Source organism: Magnolia sinica, chromosome 4 (assembly GCF_029962835.1).
Source record: "Magnolia sinica isolate HGM2019 chromosome 4, MsV1, whole genome shotgun sequence".
Taxonomy (NCBI): domain Eukaryota; kingdom Viridiplantae; phylum Streptophyta; class Magnoliopsida; order Magnoliales; family Magnoliaceae; genus Magnolia; species Magnolia sinica.
The window spans coordinates 70,435,815-70,457,820 of NC_080576.1; the positions used below are offsets into that span (position 1 = coordinate 70,435,815).

The following is a 22,006-nucleotide window of genomic DNA, read 5'->3' on the forward strand; positions in this document are numbered from 1 at the left end:
ACCTGGATTTATGGCTCCTTATTGCAGTGTACGGTACCACCTCAATAAATATCGCACAGGTCGTAATCCTTTGAACAAGAAAGAACTTTTCAACTATCGACATTCTCAATTACAAAATGTTATTGAGTGGATATTTGGAATACTCAAAGCAAGATTTTCAATCCTCAAATTATCTCCACCAAACAACCTTAAAACACAAGTGAAGATAGTGATCACATGTTATGTGTTACACAACTTTATCCGTGTATGTGGAGGAGATGGTTTAATCGAAGAGGAGGTCACCTTAGCGGATGTAACAGAGAATGTAGATCTGTCATCATGTGAGGGTAATGTCACACAACGTAAAAAGGATGAATGGGCGACATATCGAGACAATATTACTGAGAGGATGTGGAATGAATCTCTTCCTGTGAGTCGTATAGTATGATAATTGCATGCTAAATTGTCATTTTGTAGTAGGTATTAGAAATATGTGATCGTAATCCCAGTTACTTACAAGCATGTGTCTAGATTAGTATCATTTTGGAAGTTTGAAAATATGCCTACTCTCTCTTTTAACTTTTGTATCATGTTTGAATTGTATGTAATTTCCTTCATCTTAATGTATATTTTGCCTGTATATTCAAGGATGTAATGCTTATTAAATATGTTCATATCACTATTTTTAGATAATTGAAGTTAGTGACGGAGAAATGTCACCAAACAAACAAAACAACCAATCCACCCCTACGAAATAAGCTGGTTAAGACCCGTGTGTTACACTACAAAGGACACTGAGGAAATATAAATTAAAATCACCCATTGCAAATGGATTGTCAAGTGGTGTAATGTGCTGGATAGATGAAATAGATGGCTGCCTTATTGATATGCTGATGAATGTTGTTGCAAATGGTCGCAAGAGTGCCAATGGATTTAAGAAGGAGACCTATAAAACAGTCGTGGAGACATGAGGAGTGCAATAGGAATATCGGTGCAAGAGAAACATGTTGGGAATCACCTTCGCACTTTGAAGAGGTTGTATTTCAAGGTTCGGGACACCCTGATTGCTAGTGGGTTTGGATGGGACAATGACTTAAAGGTAATGACCACTCCAGACGATGTTTAGGAGGATTACATACGGGTGAGACTATTTTTGATACAAAATTCTGTATAACTTCAACAATATTTTTTCTTCTTACGTTGTAGGTATCATCTCATATATATTTACTTATATTGATTTTTCTTCGTTGTTGTCAATAGTCACATCCTTATGCACAACATGTTCGCGAAAAAATGGTGCGAAGGTACGATGACCTAACATACTTATTTGGGAATGACCGAGTGACTGGATTGGGTGCTTCCGCAGGAAACATGAGTAATAATCAGCCATCGAGGAGGTCCAGGGATCCTGATACTTCACCAACACCGTCGGTTGATCTGAATGACGATACTCTCGTATTATCGAGTGATGATGTAGGGGACAGTGTGCCTAACATCCACTGGTCGTTTCAAAGTCGTGATGGTACTCATATTGCAAACTGAAGTCCATTTGTGAATGTGAACAACTCAGTTAACACTGGAAGCACAAACAATTCAACGAAGAGAGCTAAGATGAATTGCCCTTGTGATATCATAGGCAAAGGAATGAGCGAAGTTGCTGAAGCTATCAAGTCACTGGCTATTACCATACACCAAGGGAAATACATGGTACGTATGTCGCAGGTTGTACCAGCTGTGGAGTAGATTGAGGGCCTTACAAGTCATGAGATCGTACGCGTTACAAGGATACTATCGAAAAATGAACAACAATCTACTTCATTCCTTTCTCTCCTTGACCATAGAAGGTTGGAGTTTATGTTGATGATGCTTGCTCCGGATCAGTCGTCCAACTAAGCGTAGTCCCTTCAACTTGATCATGATGGTTTTTGTTTTCATTGGCTGGTCAACCAATCATTTTTTGGACACAACATTTTTTGGACACACGTGCTAGTTGTGTTCACTAGCTAGATGGATGTGGGTTATTTTGGATGATATTTTTTGTTTATTTTTTTGAATTGTAATCTGTATTTCATGATCTTTCCATTCATGCCTGTTAACCTGTTTACCTGTTTTAATCTATTGCTAAGTTCATTTTAATTATGACTATCCTGTTCATATTTGCAATGTGTATAGGATAAGTACACAAATTTAACAGTTTAAGTCATCGCTACAGGTATGCTCTAATAATCGTTATATCTTCACTAATTTCATGTGGTTATATACATATAGTACTCTTTCACTTAATATGTTCTATTATTATTGCAAATAGTTTGACATTGATGATAATATTTCATAATGTTCAGATGGGTAAAAAGATGTATGTTGTTTTCAAAAGTCGCCAGCCCAAGATCTATTATACGTGGAAGGAGTGTCGTTAACAGGTAGAGGGAAATCTTCCGTGGCTATAAATCGACGTTTGAGGCATTTACTCAATGGACTACTTTCTAGGAAGTTTCAGCTCATCCGAATGTAGCAGTGGGCGATTTGGCAGTGGATTATGAGAACATGGTCTCGATGCATGGACCGCGTTGCATTGCCAGTTGCAGCAACAATCATATAGGGAGCTTAAGATCACCATCACATTTCTGTGATTATAGTGCTAGTAACGGGATAGAGGGAGATGGTGTTGAGGAAACGCCTCATTCTCTTAAGGCCCTGATAAGGATAATATTCGGTTGCTTGATTTTCATCCTCGCCATTCATCTATTCTCGTGGCGCTACTAACTCGTTTTAGTTTCTGATTTTTAGACATTTTGGGCCTGTTTTGGACAATGATTTCTGTAGGTTTTGTAGTCGTGTCATGGGCTATGCAAAGTGAGTTATTACATGTTTTAGACAAGTCCAAATCTTGTTGTATATACATAAGACACGTAGTGGCAGAATGAACCCTACTTCAATTAGGCCTGATTGTAAAAATCTATTTTGGATCATGCTAATGGAGAATAGTGTTAGAAATAGGTATGTCTGCCATACGGTGCATGAACTAGAGATTTGAGGCAAATCCAAAAAATGAATTTATAGAGGTATGATTCAGGAGTGGATACTTACCTTTACTTAAACCGTTGATACCTTTCTAAGGCCATAACTGTCAGGTGATGAGTGAAAAAATATGGGTATTATGGATGAACGACGTGGATGAAAGAGTTACAGAAAGTGGGGCCGAGAATACATTATCCACTGACCGCTGGTCGACTGTTTGCAATGGTTAACAATCCTTGGTCAACAATCCTTTTTACTACTTTCGGGATTGTAAGGCAAATCAAACAGCATTTGCAGCTATATTAGACGTGAGGTGGTGGACACCATAACTTTTTTCTAATTTGACATGTCTATTACACACTTTAACCAAACACATGGCTAGTGATTTTATCCCTACTCCACCCTTCTTCTTTTTTTCTTTTTTTTTTTGTATAAAACAAACATGTGACTACCGTCAATAGAAGTAGTACCAATCATTATAATTACATGTAATAAGTAATTATTACTTCTTTACATCCAAATACGATGTAATTTGGAAAACCAAATAAGCCCTAAGGGGTTCATACCAAAATTAAAGCATATCCAGATATTAGGTGGGCCCCAGATCAATGATTTATTGTCAAGGCCCAGACTCGGTAACCGCACTCATAAGGAACCCGATGGCCGGTTCTGGCCGCAACAGCCTCTGTAGTACCCCATTCTCGCCTCCTGAGGTAGGTTCAGATCCTGGGATCCTACAAGGAGGATTTTCATAACAGTATAATCACTTCCAATGCGAGCATACCCAAGATCACAGCAAGTACATCTGAGAATAATAAAGGCACACATCACAAAATCCACTAAAAATTTGAACTTTTACAATCATCCAAAAGGTCCAAAAGGACATACATAAGATAAAAAGGAAAAGAGGGAAAGGTCAGTAACACTAGGGTCCTCAAATGCTCAGCTCTGCTCCACACTCTGCTGCTACGACGCCTGTCTAGAAACTCCTGCACGCATCAATCGTGCATAAGCTTATAGAAGCTTAGAGGGTGGTGTAAGTGTGTGACAATGGTGTACAGAAGAATAGTGGGAGGTATAAGGAGAGAAGTATGATCAATGAATATATCACTAGTCTTACCAAGGCTTCACATGAATGCGATGCAATAAGTAATGGGTGCCATACCAGGGCAATGTATGAAGGGGGGCTTGTACAGCCAATGCTAATGCGATGCAAGTAATGTCAGTGCTCATATCCAAACCATAAGTCAAGTACATTTCCAATCATAAGGAAATCACCGAGGTCCATTACACTGCTGAATGACTGCCGCTCTGCAGACCCCACACAGTCAAACGAGCGTAAGAGACCTCACTACCCGCCTGTGGATAACCAATCACCAACAAGGCCTGAAGGTAGCGGACCCATTTACGAGCTGGTCAGACTCAGCCTAGCAATGCCTCCTCACACCAGGCAGGTAAGGCCACACCCCTATCCAACCGACTACACGACAGTGGGAGCCGCGGCCTAACGGTATAAGGCCCTCGTGCCCTCATATATTCCACCCGGTCACGGCGTTGGAACAGATCCTTGGTACCATGGAAGTTTTAGGAATTTCACCCATGGGCATCATATGCACCCGATATGCTCAACTAATATTTCTGGTGTCCACACATACGGCCATCCACGAATACCCCTGTGGAGGCAGGGCCCTGATGAAGTAAGGGCGAATATCCACAAGATATGCAATGCCAGATGCATGAATCACACAATCACACATGCATCAATTCCAAGTATCTATCTCTTGAGGAGATAGCAACATGTCCTACACAATGACACAGCCATGGCCAATCATACCTCAACCAATCATACATATGATACGTATGGGAGTGGGCCATGAAGATGAATATGGGTGCCGATGAGGTGAAGATGAACTCTCTACTTAACAATAAAGGGTCTAGGTACTTAACCAATTCCTCATAAGGAATACAACCTCTAGTGGAGGCCCATATACCTGGGGTAATCCACGAGACTAAGGACCTAGACTAAGGACCACGAGACTAATGGTATAGGCCTAAATAGATGAAACGGGCCTAGCAAGGGTCTATGGTGGGCCTTTAACCACCTATAGAAGCCCATGGGCCTACCTTAGGGCCACCAATGTGGACATCCAACCACAGTTGGTCCCTAAGAGTTAGCCCATCTCTAATTGATTATGGATCAAGGCCCAAGGCCCACACAACATCAGAAATAAGAAACGGGCAGCCATAATCATATCACAAATACTCATGTTGGGTTTCAGAAAGGTGGCCCAAGGCCTATCTACAACATGGGTCCAAGGGAAACACACATAGCCCAACCCATATATACTACTATGGGCCCATAGGGGAAAGGTTAGGGCCCAACATAAAGGCCACTAATCCCATATATTGTGGTGGCCTAATGGGCAACCTATTGCTCAAACCACATGGGCAAATGTCATGCTCTTAGTCAAGTAAGTTGGGCCTACAACCCGGCCCAAGTATTAAAGTTGATTTGGTGGGCAACCAAGGGCCCATCTACTTGTTTAATCCGGCCCACTAACCCAACACAATATTATCGTAAAAATGGCCCATGAGTTCAATGGGCCTATCTGAAAAGTCCCAGCCCAATTGGGCCTAAAGAGTTCAACAACTAGCTACATTCATGGACCCAAATTAAAATTCAACTGTGGTGGGCCTCAAAAGTACATTTATTAAGCCCAACATTTAAGGAACCAAAGGGATAAATTATTTCCTCTAAGATCTTCACAATGTGGTGGGCCTCACTCCTCAAAATTTCAGCCCAAAGGCCAAGCATAATTATAACATGTTGCTATCTTAAATTTGGGCACTCCATTGGAGTGGGTCCAGGGCCTCTAAAACTCTGGAAATTGAGGGCCAAGGTCCCTCATCATGCATACAATGAGAGGTAACCCAAAAAGGTGGCCCACCATCAGAGAAAATATTTTTGAATTATGGTTTTATTAAGGCATATTGCTGGACTGTACAACAGAAAATCTGGCAGTCCAATTATCTTTGCCCATTCTTTTGGATGCCCAATGAGGTCCCTTGGAGCTGAAATTTTACAGAGTGACACTACCATAGGTGGGACACACCCCCACAAAATTTCAGAATTTTTGGACATCTGTAAATATTTTAATTCATTTAAAGAAATCCATCTATCCTGAAAATCGGACTGATCTGGACGCCATGTTATAATGGGCCGGTCCAGCCATCACTACGGTGTGTACAGGTGTCCATTGGCCTAAAATTTTTGTAGTAGGTCCCACCATGGGTGATCCATCTTTATGTAAATTTTTATAATTTTTTCACACCCAAAACTATTTTAATAAATTTTGGAATTCTAACCTGTCCAGAGTGGATTGCTGTTGGAACAGTGCAGAAAATCCAAACTGTCCACCTCACTTGGACCACACCTTTGGGACCCCTATGAATGTCAGATTGGGCTGAAATTTGGGAGACATCAAGATGAGATCCCCACCTTTTAGAAAAGTATATTTGGTGGTTATGAATAGTCCCCCAAATAGTCCCAAAATCTGGTCCAAAATCAACTAGAAACTGTCCAGAAAATTCTGGACAGCAACATGTTTTGGATAAAATTAATTATATAAGCTAAATAAAAAGGGAAAATACTCCAAGAACTAGGTGCTATGGCCCTCCCTAGTGGGCCCCACAAATGTCCAAAACAAATCCCAAGGTTACCACACTTGCATGCATTAATAAAGGTCAGCAAATGGGACACCCAACCATAGTGTAGGTGGGTATGGATGTCCCACCCTAGCTGGACTTTTCTGGACTGTCCAGGCCCACCAAGTGGACCACACACATCATCAGCAATCATAGGAAAGATAGAAGAAGAGAAATAAAAATATTCCGGCCATTGGGAGAAGGCTCTGTTACTATTGAGCCTTCCCCAACACAATCACACCCATACATTGCATTTCCATCTATATTTCACCATGGATCTTCATCATGCATGATCTACACTTGAGATGAATGGATGAGATACCATCTCAACCATGATGCAAGGGTCTAGATGACCCATCAAGTTATGGAATGTGGAGAACCCTCCATGATGGGGTCCATCAAGAGGAAACCCCATGCATGCATAAGATGGACCATTTGGCCACATCCAAGGAATTGTGTAGGATCTCCACCATTGATTGGTGGGTCCTACACTTTCCGAATGAAAGAAGAAGAAGATCTATACTATGGAAGGGATATTGCATGGAATAAAGAAGCACTCACTTAAATATCTTCACCAAAACTTGGATCACCAAGCTCCAAATGCTCCAAGAAACCAAGATAGATGGATGAGATGGGTTTTTAATGGATGGATTAAGAGGAAAAAGGAGGAGAAGGGGCTGAAGAATTTGGAAATTTTTGGAGGAATGTTGCTAGGGAAGAAGAGAAGAGAGAGAGAAAATGAGAGGGAAAGAGAGAAAAATCTCTTTTAAGCTAAGTAATCATGAGTTTCTTACCTAGGATAGAGAAGAAAAATCATGGTAATAGGGAGTTAGAAACAATGTTGTAGGGTTAGTAGACTTTTTAGGTTAGTGGGTGGTGTTTTAGAGATGGGTGGTGTAGGGATAGGGCCTAGGTAGTGTGTATGTGTAGTGTGTGTTGAAAATAGTTCCAAGAGATGGGACCTACCTAGAAATCCATGCACACCACCCCCAGGTGGGTCGCATGATCATAATCAAGGGCTTAGAAAATGAAATGCACCCAACTTACGATCTACACATCAGATGGATGCACAAGACGCGCCATTGGAACCGCTGCGACAATGCGGTCACAATGGTATAGGTCTCAACTCGATCCGAGCTGGGTCTTCATGACTGGGCTCACGGATGACCGCAAACACTATCCAAAGGTCACGGGTCGCCGAGATTCGACCGGTAGGACCGCGAGATCAAGATGGACGGAATACATACTCACACACACACATGCACACATGCGAACTCGGGTCGGGTCTCACATTTATGGGCTGATCTATCCGTTGGGCCACTTCCACAAAGATCTAATGGCTGAAATTCGACGTGTATATTTAATTTCGAGTTCTCAGGCCAAATATAAAGTTTTGATCCAAACGGATGGTGAGAACCCTGTGATCTTGCATTCAGGACGACTTTCAGGCCTCTTTATCGTTGATTACTTGATTTTCTTGGATCTTTGTCGTATAAATTCTTCGATTTCAGTGCCCTAAGATCCGTTCCTTGCCTTGGTGATTCTTGAGTATCAAATTCATGCTTTTAGCACCCTTTTTTAGTCTAAGCTCGTAAATTCACCTTGTAGTAAAAACATGATTAAAATATGATGTTAAACATTATCATGTACATAAAATCAGGTAATAACTGGGGTCTAATATGCAATATTTGACCCTCAACAATATCTTGTCAAGTTATTTTGGCTTTATGAAATTTGACAACTAAAGTGTGCTTTAATCATTTTAGCACTTACACTTTCATGTCCAAGATGGATCAAAGAAGGCCCGATCAGAGGCAGAAGTCATCAAGACCGTCCTTAAAACATGCATATCTCACAAACCGGAATGAGTTACTCGACGTAGCATATATAATTTTGGGTAGGACGAGCTACTTTAGCAAACCAACCTGGCAAAGCCGGGTTACCCACGCCGAATTTGCGAGATTCCATCATATCGACAGTCGAATTCCATATTTATTTATGTTTTTACTATTTTTAATAAGTTTTGGCTTGATTGTAACTCCTCATCTGTTGGGCTTTAGGAGTTGTATCCAACATGAAAAGTGTTTAGAAAAATTAGGAGAATAACGTGTTAAGCCACATATGAAACTTACTATAAATAGTAAATTTAATATTTATAGTAAGTTATGAAATTTAGTAAGTTTTAGTTATAGTTTAATTCATAAACTTCTTCCAAGTCTTGCTATCCCTATTTAGAGAGTTGTAGACTCGTTTATCAATAACCAACAAATTTATTTCAAATATTTTAGAATTATTTCTTTTTTTTTTTTTTTTTTTTTTACCGTGGATTCGATAAGTCTCTATGAGGAATCTAGAGAAGCTCCATAGATTTGGAGTGGTTATACTTCAGGAAGACGGTGATCGCCCTCGTCACATTCAACCCCACGTTTTTAACGTATAAACCAACACGTAGAGAATACTGTTTAATTTTAATGAATTTAAACATGTCCCTCATGTGAGCCCATAGTATTCTTCTTTCCACCCAAAACTGTAGCCAATCCAAAAACCAGATGGTCCACGGGGCAGGAAATAGTTGTAATAGGAAAGCCTGCAATAAAAACTTTCTATGTTGTATGTGGGGCCCACCAAGTTTTACATATGCCATCTAATCCATTTAGAAGATAAATCTAACCCGGGTGAGTAGACATCCAAAAACTCAGGCCATTTCAAAACTCAGGTCAGCTAAAACATGTGATTCTAGATGTTTTAGGCGTGATTTTACATGGCATGGCCCACCTAAGTTATGGATCAACCTAAGATTTGGGATCCAATGGGAACACAGAGGGGGTTCACATGATGGCTGGTTGGATGTCCCTGCAACTACAGGGCTTGATTTGTATATTAAGCTTATCCTAGAAACCTTTGTGTTGGCTCGGGGTCGTCTATACGAAAAGAGGCCGGATGCAACTACAAAGTTCAGCATTTAAGCTTAACATACAAAGAAATACGTAGGGTCCATATAACCTTTTAATAACATCCAAACCATCCATCATTTTGGCCTTGTAATTTTATTCTTTAGGGCAAAAAATGAAGCCAATCAAAAATTCCAGTGGGCCACACACCAGGAACAATTGGTATGCCGAAGCCAACCATTGAAATCCTTCAAGGTCGTATGTGAGACCCACTATATTTTGTACATTCCATCTAATCCATTCAAAAGTCATGCCATTCCAAAAATCGGGTGGGCCGCAATATCTGATTTTAGAGGTTCTAAGCATGATTTCACATGGTAAGCGCACCTGAGATTTTTGGGATCCAAGGAAAATATAAAAGGGCGCACATATTTAGAGCTGTACACGAGTCAAAACGAGTCAAGCTTGGCATAGTTCTACTTGGCTCGGCCAGTAGCTGACCCCAGCTCGAACTCAGCTCAGCTCGATCTTCAAGCTTGATTGGCCAGCTCAACCCGGCTCGGTCGGTAGCTCGGGCCAGTTCGAGCCTCTGCAACATTTTTTCAAACACATGAAATGCACCTTCAATTTCTCACAGTACGTGCTTGAAGGCATTTCATCAAACACTCGACAGGCAGAATCAAAATCAAAATACAATGGTGGTTTTATCATGTAATTTTTTTTTTTGTAGTTATTTGTTTCGTATCATACCTTCCTCGCCACCAGCTGATCCTGTAGAGAATGTATGCACCCCAAACACTACTTCGTTGAGTCATTTCATCAAATGCTTGGTGAGCAGCGTCAATAGTGAAATAACCGAGTCACCGAACTGATTCGATCCGAGTTTGATTTGAGTTGAGGTTCGATCCGAGTCGATTCGAGCTTGGACAAGCTCGAACTCGGCTCAAAATTTGTTCGAGCTCCAAAAATTAGCTTGACTCGGCTGGAACTCAGTTTCGAACCGAGTCAAATCGAACTTTTTCGAGTCAAGTGGAGCGAGTTAACAGAGCTAACTCGGTTCATGTACAGCTCTACACATACTGGCGGATTGGATGTCATTAAAACAACACGGTAGGCCTTTAAGCTTAATATAAAAATGTTTGCATTGGATCCAGCCCCAAAATGGAATCCACGGGAGGACGACCCTATTCCCACCGAAAGAAAGAAAAGACTCGTGAAAGCCAAACACCAACGAAGCTAACGAATACTAATCGACAAAAGCCCACCGCTACTCGAGCATTCTCTCCATACCCTCCCCAATTTCTCTTTCCTTTTCTTCCGTCTTCTTCTCTGTTATAATAATTGAGACCATGCCTCCCTGTTTAGCAAATAATGCATTATCCATAGTTCCAAAACTACTTCAACATCCTTCTGCTGAGAAGCTATCTTCGAGAATATTGCCAACATATCTCCCTGCCTTTTCAGACAATGACAAACATATCCTTGACATTTCACTTGTTCTACCATTTCTCACTATGGATTCGCCAGCCCACCATTGGACGGCTACGATTGACCATTCTTAGCATCTCCCGCCCGCGTTAGGGGCCTACTCAACCGCCTTTACATGGGCTCCACTCTTCTTACAGATGACCGCAGTTGTAAAATTGGCGGTGACTCCACCTTACACATGCCACTGTTTCATGTCAATCTCTACTGCCTAAATCACTGGCAGGACTGTCGATGCAGCATAACCAAAAAGTCAGACTGAATAAATAGTAGCAAACATCTAAATTTTCATGTTGAATGTGGACCATTATCCCCATTATAATTTCTACCATCAACTCAATAGATACACAGTTTAGCATGAAAATCAGACAAATCAATCAATCCTAACCGTTGAATCAGTAGCGTGCCATATGTAGGAAAGAATAACTACAAGTCTTCCACATAGTTGTTTATGAGATTTTGGAAAAATATTGTTACTGTCAATGAGTATGATCAACTATACACACGCACACCTATTATACATGGAGCATATAAGTACTTCAATCCAAAAATTGGAAATGCGGCGGGCCCACTTTTGACTCAGGGATAGGCATGATGAGGTCAAGAACCGACTTCCTCAAGTGATAATTACTTCAAATCCAAGGAGCTTATCTGGACTCCTCATAGAGATTGGAAAGAAAATAGAAATAAATTCTAATAAAATTCAAAATAAATTAATTGATAATTAAAGAAAAAACCGAGTTTACAATCCCTTAAATAGTGATATAAACCCTAGGAAGAAGTTTCAGAATCAAACTACAACTCAAACTCCCTAAAATTGACTTGCTATAAATAGTAAACTTATTATTTATAAGCGGTCATGATTTCCACTAAACCTCTTGGTTTCGGCCAAAAATAGTAAGTTTCCTAATTGGCCTAACCACGCTGTTCTCCTAAAATTTCCAAGCCCATTTCATGTTGGACACAACTCTTAAAGTTCAAAGAATCAAAAGTTATGACCAACTAAAACTTACTATAAATAGTAAAAACAAAAATAAAATGGATCTTTGACATGGATACCAAGGAATCTCGCAAATTCAGCATGGGCAACCCTGCATATATATATATAGTGGGTTGGTTGGCTAAAGCAGCTTCTCCTACCCAAAATCATGCATGATGATACGTAACTCATTTAGGTTTACGAAATGTGCATGTTTTAAGGTTCTGACAGTCTAGATCACTTCCACCTCCGATCGGACCTTCTTTGGTCCATCTTGACAATGAAATTGTCCACGACCAGCCCTACATCAACTTTAAATTGGACAAGGCCTGATAATCAGATTGATTAAACAATGCTAAACTCCAATTAATAGACATTTGAATATTGTTAAATATAGACTCTTGATTATTATGTGGTTTAATCACCTGCTTGATCGTCATCTAACAGACAACTAGTATCATTGGTTCATCGCATGTCTTTATGCCAAACTGATTACATCCAATGTTCAAATGTTCGAATCTTCCATTACGAGAGATTTTGCATCACTTATCCACATGGGGAACTCTCGTATAGTTTAGATCAATAAACGGTGCGTACCACGTGCACATAGCGTCCATCTGTTCCTCGAAAACCCTGCAGTTACTCATGTACAAGATTCCATATCTAGAGACTTGATCTGATGGCGGCCACGATCTCTTACTCCTGGATAATTTTGGAGCATGTACGGTTTATGCAAAGTGGGCCCATCCAATCAACTATCACCACACTAGCAGACCTCAACATGGGATGCGGATTGGGTAGTTCCCCCGTCTGTCCCTGGCTCCGCACAGGCTGGGGTTCTAAGTGGTCCACTGTGATGTATATAGTTTTATCCATACCATCATCCATTTTTCCATATAATTTTAGGGTATAAGCCAAACAATGAGGCAGATCCAAGCCTTAAGTGGACCACACTACAGGAAGCAATGGTGACAATAACACCCACCACAGGAAGCAATGGTGACAATGACGCCCACCGTTGAAGCCTTACAAGGACCCACTCTGATGTTTACTGGCCATCCAACCATTTCTCATACAGGGAAAACACAAATATCAGCTTGGTCCAAAACCTGCAGCACCCAAGAAAATTTTAATGGTGGGCGCTCAATCTCCCTTTTGTGGTTCACCCGAGCCTTGGATTTGTCTCATTTTTTGAGCTTATTCCCTAAAATGATATGGAAAAAAGGATGGACAGTGTGGATAAACCCACACATCACGGTGGGCTCCTCAGAGGCCAGCCTGCATGTGGCGAGCTCGGGACAGGCCTCACTGGTGTAAACTAATCAGGTGTGAGGAGCCGAGGGCATTTTATCTGATTTCCAAAGGTGGAGAGTCCATGCAAAAGTCTCTACTATAAATGAGGCGAGGAGCATGCATGATGGGCGGATTAGATTTCATTGTAAACATCACCGGTGGGCCCCGTACTTCGTTTGTACGTTAAGTTTGTCTTAGAAACGTTGGTATTAGAGCTGGCCGCAACAAAGTTACTTGAGTAGCCATTTCTGAAAGTAAAATGTATTGGATGGGATCTGGCCTCAACAAAGTTAATTGAGTTGCCATTTCTGAAAGTAAAATGTATTGTATCTGGCCTCAACAAAGTTACTTGAGTTGCCATTTCTGAAAGGAAAACGAAACTTGAATGGGTATTTCGGTACTATCACAGCCACTCCTATACTCACCAGAGTTTCAACACGAGGAGTTATCCATTACGGTGAAAAACCACAGTGGTGTGATTGCTTGTGTATAAAATAAATAAATAAATAAAAACAGCCCACGCATAAATTATTTGTGGTTGAAAAAAACTACGGATAAGACGCTCGTTCCCTCACAATTATTGTAGATGAGAATTTCAGACGTGGATTAGTACTACACTGTCGGTACAAAATCGGCACATGCAAGGGTTCCGAGGAGCAAGATGATGTGTAGGATTTATCGACCCCATGCATCCATTTTGCCTTATTATTTTAAAATATAAGCCCCAATAATGAGGCAGATACAAGGCTCAAGTGGACCACACCTCGGGAAGGAGCGGGGATAATGACGTCCACCATTGAAACTTTTTTAAGGCCCACCATTATGTTTATTTGCCATCCAACCTGTTCATAAGGTCACAAAATGATATGGACCTTGGATCTATGTCATTCTGGGGTTTATGCCCAAAATGATATGGAAAAATGGATGGACGGTGTGAATAAAAATCATACATCACAGCGGCCCCTCGTAGGCGCTGCCTGTGCAGAAGGACAGGCCTGGTAGTACCCAATCCACGTCCCAACTAACCACACCTGGCAACAGCAGTATGTGTATGGCACCTAACGTATACAGAAGCGTGTCCCATGCATGAAAACTCGAAATCTAGAAGTGAGGCCGATACAACCATCGCATGAGCATTACCATACTAAACATCTTATAACCAGTCCCACCGTACCATTGGGTTAGCGCGAGCGGATTAGGTGAGACACCGGACTCACCCAAGACGGCATTACCGTGGGCTCCACCTTAATGTATATATTATGTATCCACTCAGCGGTCTATCTATTTTTTGAGATCCTTTTAAGGCATTATTCCAAAAATAAAAAATATTTTTTTTTATTTTTTTATTTATTATTTTTTGAAGTAGATCCACTTATCAGGTGAACCATTGCATGCATAGGAAAGAGTGATGACCGACCATTAATGGGCCACCAAGGTTTTGGATCTAAGCTTCTTTTTTTTTCCCTCCTTCAGGCAGGCTTATGTGATCATAGCAATAGATTGGATGAAAAATAAATGCTATGGAGACATTAAGGTCCTAAGAAGTTTTTAATGGTAAGGCCTTCAATCACTACTGTTTCATATGGTATGGTCCACCTGATAATTAGATATGCTTTAATTTAAGGATAATGTCGTAAAATGATATTGAATCACGGATGGAGGGAGTGGAAACAGAATACATACATCAAGGTAGACACCACGGTAAGTGCCGCACTGTCTAGGGTAAGTCCGGGTCTCACCCAAACCGCTCCCTGGATTAACCCCATTGTTAGGTATCCCATTTTGTGGTGGGGAGACCCTGCTGGACGGGTTGAATGCTAGACAAATACTTGGGTGGACCGTTTGGGCACTTCAGCCGATAAACCAAAGTATTACGACTATATGGGCATCATTAAATTTAGGAGAAATCTAACCGAATCACCCAGAGCCATCCGATCGGTGGCCCCACGTGCAGCTAGTTGCACCAAATTCTCCTCCACAAGAAGCCGGATGATGATTGCCTAGCCAAACAGGAGGGATTCTCCAGCCAATAAACCAAAGTATCGTGAGATCTGGCATCACTCAGGGTCTGGAAGAAATCTCTCTCTCTCTCTCTCTCTCTCTCTCTCTCTCTCTCTCTCTCTCTCTCATCAATGGAGGAAGAGAAATGGGGTGAAGCCGTTATGGGTACGCTGGTTAGCCTCGACGTCCGCCAATTCTCCCATCTGACAAACTCTTTAGCGTCAGACTCTCTGCACAAGCAACGACGCCTTTGCTACCTCCTCAAATCACCCCACCATTTCACCCAAACTGTCCGCTACATCGAGAGCCTCTCCTTCCACCAAAAAGCATTGCTCCTTGCTCGCTTGCTCCTAAGGTCACTGGTTCAAATCACACTCGTTCCTTCCTCTTCAAACACAGATGCTACAAAGAATCAGAACGTGGACAGTGGATCACGCGACTTGGACGCTGCCTTATTACTCTTCGCCTTATGTGAGGCGTCCGATTTAGATTCCACGGATTGGCACACGAGCCTCACTGATCATTTTCTAAAGAATGTGCTGAGCTTAGCTGGGTTAGGAGTTTCCGGGTGGGCCATTTTGGGTCCATGCGTAGACACTGCCGTCAAATGCCGGCAGTTTCTTGAAGCGGTTACTGGACAGAATAAGTCAGCGGGATCGGTAACTTGGGTTGAAGAGTATGATGGAAATGGTACTTCCAAGGAGTGTGTGATTTGCTGGGAAGAGCTGGAAAGTGAGAAGAGGGATGGGTGTAAATTGCCATGTGAGCATGTATTCCATTGGTTTTGTATATTGCCTTGGCTTAGAAAGGCAAACACATGCCCATGTTGTAGGTTTGAGCTGCTGACAACTGCTACCGGCGACGATGTTTTCTGTGAGATAGAGAGGCTTTGGAGGATTGTGATTGCAAGGAGCAGACGGAATTGGCAAAGCGGTTATCATGATTGAATGAGTGGTTCATTTGGGCTTGTACGATGTTGTTTGTTTTCTTGAATTTGTGTACTAAGAAATAAATGAGATGCATGTTCGACGGCCCCTACTCATCGATGTAACTGTGATTTCGCATGCCGGTGATGGCACAATAAATCGGTCTTCAAGCTCAGGTTATGCATAGTTTTCTTTGGTCCTTTGTTTTTCAAATGGTATCATTTGTTTTTTTGGTGCAGATGGCTTCATCTGATGCGCGTCGAAGAGATGGACTACCTCCCGAAGACGTCCATTACGGAAGGAATTTGCCATTTCCGTTGTGGTCCTACAAACGCCTAAACCAAGAAAAGTGGTTCACGTTCAACTAGATAAAGAAGAAAATATTGGATGGCTAAGATCTTCCATATAGGAAACTTCTCTGGCATGGTTCATTCATTGCAGGTACACCATATCATTGGGTTTGGATCACTCAACCATCAACCCCACTTGTACAAAACTGTAAAATGGTAATACACAATAAAGATTGTCTTGTAACTGGAGGATCTTTCACAGGTAGGATTTCTTGATTAATGAGCTTTTCCTTTATTTGGTTGGGGTTTATTTGGCTTCCAGCAAAATTGTATCACTCACTAAGCTAGTAAGGACTACTTGTCAAATCACCACCCACCCCCTTCCCCCGCCCAATCAATTTTGCTCTCCCAAAATAGAATTATGTAAAATGAAAAATCATGCAGTGTATATATTTCCTTTTATGGATAAGGCATTTCGATGATGACTATTATTATTTTTTAGAGTGATATGAATCCTTGTAGCTGGGTGAGTAGGTCTAAAGTTATTATACATTGTTATTATGAATGAACTTATTTTTACATCTATTTGTTAATCACGTGAGTCTGTATATTGGTGAGTGAATTGAGCCTTTGAAAGTTGAATACTAAAAACACGAGATATAAAGCATCAAGGAAGTGAATAACATATGAATTGAGGTGCTTTTGTAATCCTAATGATAACAACCCGAACTTTCCAATTCCAAGTATTGAAAGATCTCGACTGTTACCATGGAATGTAACCTTACATCTAATTCCCATCACAAATCTGACTATTGAGAAGAGTCTCCAATTTTCAAATCAAGCCATCTGATCTATGATTTAAACCAAAACCACCTGTCATGTGGTTTGGTACATGTACATTCTATTTATCAATTTGATGAATAGTTCTTTACTTATAATGATTTAGATATAAAATTCTTTTATAAGAATTATTTTTAAAAAAGACTTATAAACATATAGGACCAAAGATTTCTTGAAACTCTCGTTGTGACAATCCTTAATGCAAATTTGAATGAAATCCCTTGTCGTAGCTCATCCAGGGTTTGAAACTGCACCATTCTTGATCGCATAATCTGGGAAAGCCCACGACATATAATAAACGGCACGGATTGGATTGATAATTACTGTGGGACCCACACTTGTGTGTGCGTTCACAGAACGTATACACTACCACAAAGCACCAGACTAGAGAGCCGGTCAAACGGTGTTTGACCAGGCTTCTCCCGAAGAGGAAAGCCCTCTTCCGTTTTTCTCTGTTCTTGCGATTGGGATTTGAATCCGACTGCAACAAGAACGTGCAGTGGGACCCACCATCATGAAACAATGAACAGATCCAAGCCGTTCATTGTCAGTCATCGCCAATCATCGACCACCATTCCTGACAACAACGGAACGACAGATCTCCCTGTTTTTCAGGAAGTTTGAACGGACGGCGTCCTTTGGAAGCCACGGTGGCCCACCACCATGATCATCTAGGGTGATCTGAACCGTCCAATGTGTTCACAGGACAAGTTCGACCAAAAAATAACCCCTTTCACACCAAGCCCAACAGAACAACAGAACAGACTTCTGTCTGCAAATCTTTCCGCAAAAAGCAAAAGAAACCGATTCAGTTCCAAACTCCCTGCGTAAGAAACCCGAAGGGGGCCTACATGGGCTGATCAAGATCGTTCAAAACAGAGGTGAATCACTTCCGACCCCACCTAAAAAAACTGCGAAAGAAAGAAAGAAAACTAAGACAAAGGAGAAACTGCGGAAACATTGATTTCACTGTTTCGTAAAAACAGGGAACTGCGTCTGTTTTCTTTGCCGCGAAAATGAGATTGCGTAAAAAGTTCGCAGAAGGGTCTGGAAACTCTTCTACCTATAAGACCATCCATCCGACTATGGGAGGAGACACCACAGCAAGAAAAGAGGGCGAAAGAAAAAAAAGAAAAGAGACAGAGATAAAGAGAAACGTAAGAGCGGGAGAGAGCTCCGGCAAACAACAGCAGTAAGGAATCACCTCAGCAAAAGAGAAGGAAAAGAGAGCCACTGCACACGATCTCTGAGTCAAGACTCCAACCCAGGTAGGCCAGAATCCGTCCGTCCTTCTTTCCAGATTTCTCCGCCCTTTCTTTCCTTTCAGCGGGTCAAACCAGAACATCCAAAACCGAGTCAACTCGACCAAGAAAACTCAGATGGAGACTTGAGTCAAATCGAGTCAAGATTAGCCACAGGAATTCCCTAAATTCATACCGACAATTAAGGAGAGTCATAACAAAATCTAACTGCTTAGACTGATTAAATGTCAGGTTAAATTCCCAATCCTGCAACACATAATCACATTTGAGGAAGAACTGAATAAATAAGGTGAGAGCTTTTATCCTTTAAGATTATTTGATTTAAGATATTATTATCTTGCCATTTACAAGCTTTTATGACTGTGATGTTCTCTGCAAATGTTTAATTTACTAACATAAATTATTTACCCTTTTGAGAATTATATATGATATTAATTATAAGTGATCTTTATGAATTTATGTGGAGCGATGGATACAGGGCTTGCCATTGCCTTTATCAATTTGTTGAGTTAACCCTTGCTACTTTTCTCTTTATTGAGTTGGCCATTACTACTCTCCTTGTTATTGAGTTGGTCATTACTACTTTTCTATTTATTGAGTTAGTCACTGCTACTCTCCTCTTATTGAGTTGATCATTGTTACTCTCCTCTTTGCGAGTTAGTCATTGCTACTCTCTTCCTTACTTTATTAGTCTTGTATTATTTACCTTTGAGACTTGGACATGGGCCTTGATATTCCAGAACCCTTATGATTTGGTTTACATTCTCTATCAAAGCAAGTGATGTGTTAAAGGTATTATAACTAGTGATTCAAATATTTATCGTGGATGTAATGCGTTGCGAGTAGCAGCCCTATTGGTCGGCACATAATTCCGTGGGTTGGTTGGCATGGTGCATAATCAATGTAAGTAAATCGTCATGCTTGTTACATCACTTCTTGGGATTGGATGTCGCAAATAGTCACTCCATGAACACATCGTGTTACGTAAATCCTCAATCGTATTGTTGTGTCGACTTGAGATATTCGCATAAATCCACATTAACGTCGGACATGCCGGCGAATATCCGTAGTTATGGGATGCAGGTCAAGTCGAATTTTCTATGAATCATGTTTCACATTGTGATGATTACTATGTATGATAAGCCGCACACACTTTGTTAGGCATGCATTCATGTAGATTGGTTGCGCATGCTGATACTTCTCGTAGTAGTGGAGTAAGTGACGTATCAAAACCCTTACATTACTTTTATAAATTTCTTGAATTATTGTTATTTTTAAAGGATAACCATCACTATGAGTAGGCCATTGACCTTCTCCAACTATACAGATGATGCAAGTGATGTACAGGTTAAGGATCCAAAAGACCAGTCTCTGATAGAAGACTTTATTAATTAGAATAGGAAAATTAGTTTATGATTTATTTTCTTCATACTTCCGCTATGCAACTCAGATACTGTAATAAGCTCCCATTGTGAGAGCATTTGACAGTTTATTTAATTTTGGAATGAGAAATGTAGTTAATTTTATTTTGTGAATGATTACCATTACGAGTATAATCGGATATGATCTAAATAAGAGAAATGTCAAGGCTAACCCTCGAGACATCTACATCCTACTTTATTAACACCTGATTTCCTCTTGCACAAGTACAAACTCTGTCTATGAAAATTTGAGATGTTACACTAAACTTAGACCCAAAATAACATATCCTCTAGATGATCATTCCCTAATAGGAACACCATTAATTGATCACCTGCCAACCTTAAGAGTTCATTTAAAACATGATAAAGGACTAATAGAGGTTCATAAATGTTGTAAACCAAATTGCCTAAAAACAGCAGACTCATAGGTGACTTAGATCAAAGCTCGATTGATCATTTCAATCGATTGAAGTACAACTTGATCAACCAATCATGGCTAAAACTATACAAGGAGATCTCTGGCCTATCTTAACGATTCTCAAACGAAGCTCGATCGATCGAGTCAATCATTCGACGATCGAGCTTAATTGATCAAACCTGACCAAAACTATCCAGCGAGCTTTTATGGCATAAATAAAAAATGTATAATCGATTTAGGAAGTCATTTTTTTTGCTCATTTTATAGCCATTGAAAACCTATTTATTATAAAAGGGCATTCGGGCTTTAGGCAAATTGATAATTTTTTATGTAATAGAAGCCTAGATGATTCCCCACTCATATCCATCATCTTAAGCCTCTAAACCAATGAGCTCTAAATCATCTCCATGAGATTTATCACTCTAATAAGGATTCTAGCCTTACTGTTGAAGATGAACTTGATCTCCATAATTTTGTAGAGATTAGACAGTAATCTTATAAGTATATCTTTTTCTAAATCCTCTAGAAGACCAATTTAGGTGAATCCTTACTACGAATCAACTAAAACCATTAGTTGTAAAAGATTCAATCATTCTCACATCACCTTCGTCACCTCATCAGAGTATCGTATGTAAGGTGTTTGTTCGTGGAGTTGAATCATCAGCATCAACGAACCTAGGAGCAATTGAGAAACCGACTCAAGTACGAGAGAACATTGAAGAAGCATCTCAAGAAGGTGTTACAAATGGGCTTAATCTGACAAGTTATCAATTGTAGAGTCCATTCACATTCATTTCTTGTGTATGATTGAGTGTATAGCTTGCGATCGAAACGTGAATAGGTTCTTATGTAAGACATACGCTCTTGTGTTGGGTCAAATACACCAGACACGGGTGTATACGTGTTAGTATCCATGAGGAGCTTCCGGTGGGTGTTTATATAAGGCCTTGGATTAAGAATGCTAGTGTTTGTTGGTTAGCCGATAGAAAACCAACTAAAGTTTCTTGCGAGAGCCATCAATATGGGTAGAAACGTATTCATTTGACACATGAGTGTACTTATGTATAGGTCCTTCTGTAGGTATGTAAAGGTTAGGGGTGAAACTATTAAAAACTCCTAAGATAGCGAATACTGGTACACTCAAGGAGAGTGTGTCTGTTAGGAGTGGAGTAGGGAAACCAAACCATTATATATGCTTGTGTTTGTGATTGTCATTTGATTACAATTTTATTCATGCTTATGTGTTAAATTAGTTAAATTATATGAATATTTGAATCGGGTTGTATGCTAGGCACTTAACTTGTAAGCATACGCAAGCTCAATATATTTATAGATTAGTTGCTTAATTGTTACATCTATTGTAGTCTATGTGATTGTACCCACTTTGGCTTGAAAGCCTATGTGTTAATTTTTCTTATTAATTTTAATTGGTTAATTGGTTAATTGGTTAATTAGGCAAATAATTTTTAAGTGGTCTTATTCACCCCCTCTTAGGACG

The 22,006-nt window shown here is 40.4% G+C and overlaps 1 protein-coding gene across 1 annotated transcript; it reads left to right on the top strand.

The window, feature by feature from the left end:
* Positions 1–15,347: 15,347 nt before the first annotated feature.
* LOC131243200 (E3 ubiquitin-protein ligase SGR9, amyloplastic-like) lies at positions 15,348–16,450 on the top strand. The gene has a single exon (XM_058242368.1). The coding sequence runs from the start codon at positions 15,483–15,485 to the stop codon at positions 16,296–16,298; it is 816 nt and encodes a 271-aa protein (XP_058098351.1). The 5' UTR covers positions 15,348–15,482; the 3' UTR covers positions 16,299–16,450.
* The last annotated feature ends 5,556 nt before the right edge of the window (positions 16,451–22,006 follow it).

Coding starts and splice junctions, on each gene's coding strand:
- LOC131243200 (XM_058242368.1), top strand. CDS start 15,483: ATGGAGGAAGAGAAATGGGGTGAAGCCGTTATGGGTACGCTGGTTAGC.